We start from the raw sequence: 5541 nt of genomic DNA, 5'->3' as shown, positions 1-5541 counted from the left end.
AGTACTCCCATGGTGCCCCCTATACCTACACATTAAAGGAAGAGACAAGGAAAACTAATTCTCATCCCAATTTCTTCACTTTCAAGCAAAGCAGTAGCATACTAAGCACTGAGAAGTTTGAAGTTTACCAAGCAAATTACCTTGACCTTAAATTGCCAACTCTTTGTGTTTTTTTTTGTCGGCTGTAGGGCTTTAACTCAGAACTTGGGTACTGACCTTTAGCTTTTTCACTCAAGGCTGTCACTCTACCACTTGACCCACAGTTCCACTTCCTGGCTTTTTTGCTGGCTAATTGGAGATAAGAGTCAGGGACTTTTCTTTCTTTCTTTTTTTTTTTTTTTGGGTCCGGTCATGGGGCCTGAACTCTGGGCCTGGGTGCTGTCCCTAAGCTCTTCAGCTCAAGGCTAGCGCTCTACCACTTGAGCTACAGTGCCACTTCCGGTTTTTTTTTCTTTTTTCTTATGTGATACTGAGGAATCGAACCCAAGGCCTCATGCATGCAAGGTAAGCGCTCTATCACTGAGACACCTTTCCAGCCCCTCTTAGGGACTTTTCTTTCTGGGCTGGCTTCCAACCACGATTCTCAGATCTTGCCCTCCTGAGTAGCTAGGATTACAGGCATGAGACACCCGTTCCTGGCTTCTTCATGAATTTTTGAAATTGCTTTTGATCAGTGATTAAAGCAAACACTGTAATATTGGCTGATGTGGGTTCAATGTGCATAAACCAAAGTTATGCTCTTTATATTTACAAGGGAAAAGGGTAATGGGAACTAAATGGAAGTAGTTTCTCTTTCACTTGAAATTGTTTAAATACTAATGCCAATAGACTGTAACATAGTATTGAAGTAAGGAGACTGGATCTAAGCAACATGAAGCAGTATGCCTTGTCCTTACAGCCATTTTAGGTGCCTTGCCAGGTGGAGGGAGCTTTCCACACTGCTCTAAAAAACTCGATTAGAATTAATAGAGGACATTCTTTGGAATATAAATGTGTCCTGAGTTGTTAAATTCCAGGAAAGACTTACTTCCCTTAGATAATAGACCTTGATTTCTCCTGATTGTTTCCTTAGATGGTTGGCTTTGCTTATATTTAACATCTTTATTAGGTGTATCTCATCTGATTTGCGTTGCTTATATTTAACACCTTCATTAGGTGTAAGTATCGCATCCAATTTGCTTTGCTTATATTTAACACCTTCATTAGGTTTATGCGTCCTCATTTGGTTTGCTTTGCTTATGTATAACATGTTTGGTAGGATAAATTCCTCATACCTTGTTGGTTTTGGCCTATATAAGGTTTGTGCTACCTGCATTCAAGGCTGCTGGTCTTTGAGACTAGACTCCACCAGCAGTTCACCGGCTCTCCAATAAACATTCCCAGTTTGTCCTCTTAAGTGGTCAATTCTCTCTTTCTTGTGACCGAGTTTCCCTTACAACAGTATATATTATGAGCATGAGCCACCAGCACCTGGCTTGTGATGAATATTTTAATTCCTGTAGTAATTAGCAAATAACTATACAACTCTAAGCTCAAAAACACTGTAGATAAAATATAATTAATTATGTACCTTACAAAAAGACAAAAAATGGAAATAGAAAAAATAAAAGGTATGGTGTAAAGCACACCTGTATTCTTAGCTACTGGACAGGTGGATATAGGAGAACCATAAATCATGGTCCAGACTGTTGTTTATGTCTGAATGGACCTTGATACTCCTATATATTCTTCCCACATTGCCACGATGATACATGTGCACCACTATGTTTGGCTTATTGGTAGTGATGGGTTCTTAATGTAAGGTATCTAGTTACAAGTCCAGTCAGTCACAAGAAAACACAGGAGCCTCCTTTTGAAAGATCAAATGGGGAGTCTTTATTAGAAGGCCTGGAAAAGTTATCAAGATCCTATCTCAAGGGCTGGGAAGGTGGCTTAATGGTAGAGCGCTTGCCTTGCACGCATGAGGCTCTGGGTTCGATTCCTCAGTACCACATAAGCAAAAAAGAAAAAAGGCAGAAGTGGCACTGTAGCTCAAGTGGTAGAGTGCTAGCCTTGAGCTGAAGAGCTGAGGGACAGCGCCCAGGCCCAGAGTTCAGGCCCCACGACTGGACCAAAAAAAAAAGATCCTATGTCAAAAGCAAGATAACAACCAAAAGGGCTTTGAGCAAGGCTGACCTGGTAGAGCATTTGTTTCTAGGTTTATTCCCCCAGTACAAACAAAAAGACAATAAAATAGCAGGTTTTGTCATTGAATGGGGCAATTCTTCACTTAGGGTCCTTGACTTCAATTGCAGAATAAGAAATTCTGGACAAGTCACAATAGTAAGAAAACTTGGCAGAGCTTTATTAAGTAAGCAAGCAGACAAGCAGAGAAACAGACCAAAAGCAGACAAACAGAAGGGCAGCAGCACATTCTAGCAGAGTATGGGTGCTCTCATAGGGAGATAGAGACCCAGACCCAGAGTGAGAGACACACACATACAAGGAAACAACCAGAGAGATACAGACCCAGAGAGAGACAGAGAGACAGAGAGAGGCACATACACAAGGAAACACCCAGAGAGACACCACTCCTTGTACTGTTGGGGTATTTCTAGGGTAAAGGCAAGGGGTCTGGCTTGCTGTAACCACACCTGGTGTTATTCTCACAGTTCCCAGGTAAGAATGCATCCTCTCAGACAGTTGTTAATCCTTGGGTGAGAATTGCAGTTGTTAATCCCTTAGGAAGGAATACATCCTGCTGTCTCTCTTTGAAACAAAAATGGCACTTTTGTAATTATAAATATTATTTCTGAGTTGCCTTCACCAGGCCTCAGTTTCCTTCAGTTATCCTATTTCATTTCCCTTAATCTTAAGGGAAGTACATAAAGGACTATCTCCTATATTTGCTGTAAGCTGACCATTTCTTATTTTCCCTTCATTGACCTTGCTTCATTTCCCCCCAAATGACTACGTTCCCTTAATCTTAAGGGAAGTAGGTAGACAAGCTTTAAGCTTGAGTCTTTGAATCCCTGGCAGTCTTTTCCCTAGGCTATTCTGCCTCACTTTAAACTCTAACATTGATAATGTCTTCAAAAGTAATGGTTGAAGAATAACAATGAAGGCTGAGAGCTAGACATCAGGCTCACACTGTAATCCTAGCCATTCAGAAGGCTGATATTTGAGGATTGCAGTTTTAAGTCAGTCTGGGCAGAAAAGCTCTAGAGACTCTTGTCTCCAGTTAACCAGCAAAGAAATAAAACAAAAACAGAACTTAAATGGTAGAGGGCCAACTTTGAGCAGAAAAACCTGAGCAAAAGCTTGACCTTAAGTCTTTGTGCTAACAAAAACAAAAAACTAAGGCTGGGTGTGATAACACACATCTGGAATCTCGACTACTTGGGATGCTGAGAGGATCTCATTTTTGAGACCAGTCCAGACAGAAAGGTACCAATGAAGTGAGGGAATTCTCCACCCAGTGCTGAAAAGCCTTGAGGTGAGAGAGGCCATCATTGAATGCAGATGCCTAGCTCAAGGTGAATTAGAAGGGCTCTGCTTCAGAGAAATTCCGGAGTGGTGTCACAGCGTTAGGAAAGCTTTGCATAGAGAAAGCATTGATTTTTTTTTGGTTGGTTGTAGGGCTTGAACTCTGGGCTTGGGTGCTGTCACCGCTTGAGCTGATTACCTCCCTAAATGGCTTGAATCACTTGCCTCTAAGATCTCTCCCATATGGAAGGTTGAGGCGTATCTTCCTTATATGGAAAAGTTCTGGTGGTATCTGAACAGGTACCGGTGTATGTCCATACTTGCATTTGTTGGGCTTGAGTGCCTCTATCCCAAGCATGTGGTTGTTGTATTTAAAAGCTTTGTATAAGCTCTGTTCAGGCCTGCTGGTCTTTGAGACTGGAGTCCACCATGCAATCACTGGCCTCCTATTAAACAATCCCGATTTGACGTTTCCAAATGAGGCCTCTGGGTTTTCTGGTGACTGCATTTGTATCTGAGATACCTTACTTACATCAAGAACCCATGACAACCAATAAGCAAACAGTGGTGTACATGTATCATCGTGGCAATGTGGGAAGAATATATAGGGGGATGGAGGTCTTCAGGTCCATTTCGACATAAATGACAGTGTATTAAAAGAAACACTAAAACAAAAAGGAACTGGATTCCTGGCTCAAATGTTAGAACACCTTCTTAGCTAATGTGAAGTAGCATTGAAGCCTCATAAACAAAGGGAAATATAAACCCATGATGGTCTTGTTAACTAACCAGGGAACATAGTGCTTAGAGGAACATATATTCCATGCTTAGAAATAAAATGGTAATGAGGAAACTCACCAACAAGGGATTAAATGCAACAAATAAATACACCAAAAAGAAACAAGCACATCCCAAACACACCAGAATTTGCTATCACTGTATGCAGATTTACTGCATTATGCAAATTAAAGAAAGAGTTAATTAAGAGTTATGCTAGTTCTGCTTCATGGTGAGAACATGGGAAAAGTGTGGAAGTGTGCCAGGTAGGAGCTTTCTGGATGCGGCTTCTTCCAGAACCAGCACAGCAATAGCCAGCTACTTGTACTTCAAAAGAGAGGATTCCCCAGACCTCTCAGGCCTCAGGCTATGTACAAACCCCGGAAGGAGAGGTGGAGCTTCATGGGGGGTGGGACCTATCGGTGGACATATGTACATAAGAGCTGAGGCAAGTGATTGGAGCCTTCCTGAAGGGGCCACTCTGCCAGCTGGGTCTAAACCATGGAGTATGATGGGGCAGATCCACACTGAGAGAATGAAGAAGGGGGCAAGATGTGACACGGGGGTAAAGCCCTGTGTCCTTAGATTCTACTAGCGAGGTGGGGGCGGTAGGGGCAGCTGTAGGGCCCGGAAAGCATTCCTGCTCCCGAAGGCCAGTCACAGGGGCGTCTATGCAAATAAGCGTGGCCTGTGGACTGGGCGAGAGTAGCAAACTGAGCCTGCGCGAAGCAGTCTCTGCAGCTGCCACGGCCGAGGGGCGGGGCTCCCATTGGGGCGGGAGTTTGCTGAGGGAGCATAGCGGGAGGAGCTGGGGACGGATGGGGGCGGGTTGGCTGTGCGGTCCTCTAGCGGGAGGAGGGGCAGAGGCGGCTCGGGGGCGGGGAGAGCCGAGAGGGCGGGGAGAGCCGGGGGCGGGGCTCTAAAGGCCGAGGGTCTCCACGGAGCCTCCACTCCAGCCGCCCACAAGCCTCGCGCGCTCTCGCAGGTACCGGGTCGGCCGGGTGTGCTGCGGCCCGGGGCCCATGGCGGCGTCGGCGGCTCTGTCGGTGGCGGCGGCGGCGGCGGCCCTGTCCGGCCTGGCGGTGCGGCTGTCGCGCTCCGCCGCGGTCCGAGGCTCGTACAGCGCCTTCTGCAAGGGACTCACGCGCACGCTGCTCACCTTCTTCGACCTGGCCTGGCGGCTGCGCATGAACTTCCCCTACTTCTACGTGGTGGCCTCGGTGATGTTCAATGTCCGCCTGCAGGTGCGCATCGAATGAGCGCCCGCGGCGGGGGCGAGCGGCCGGCCGCCGTGGCCCG

The 5541-nt window shown here is 45.8% G+C and overlaps 1 protein-coding gene across 1 annotated transcript; it reads left to right on the top strand.

Annotated features, from left to right (window-relative positions):
- Window positions 1-5264: 5264 nt before the first annotated feature.
- On the top strand, window positions 5265-5501 carry Smim10 (small integral membrane protein 10). The gene has a single exon (XM_013018054.1). It carries the CDS (start codon window positions 5265-5267, stop codon window positions 5499-5501), a length of 237 nt encoding a protein of 78 aa, XP_012873508.1.
- The last annotated feature ends 40 nt before the right edge of the window (window positions 5502-5541 follow it).

This window comes from Dipodomys ordii, unplaced genomic scaffold (genome assembly GCF_000151885.1).
Source record: "Dipodomys ordii isolate 6190 unplaced genomic scaffold, Dord_2.0 Scaffold38, whole genome shotgun sequence".
In the NCBI taxonomy this organism is placed as follows: Eukaryota; Metazoa; Chordata; class Mammalia; order Rodentia; family Heteromyidae; genus Dipodomys; species Dipodomys ordii.
This window is presented reverse-complemented; position numbering and strand designations above follow the sequence as displayed.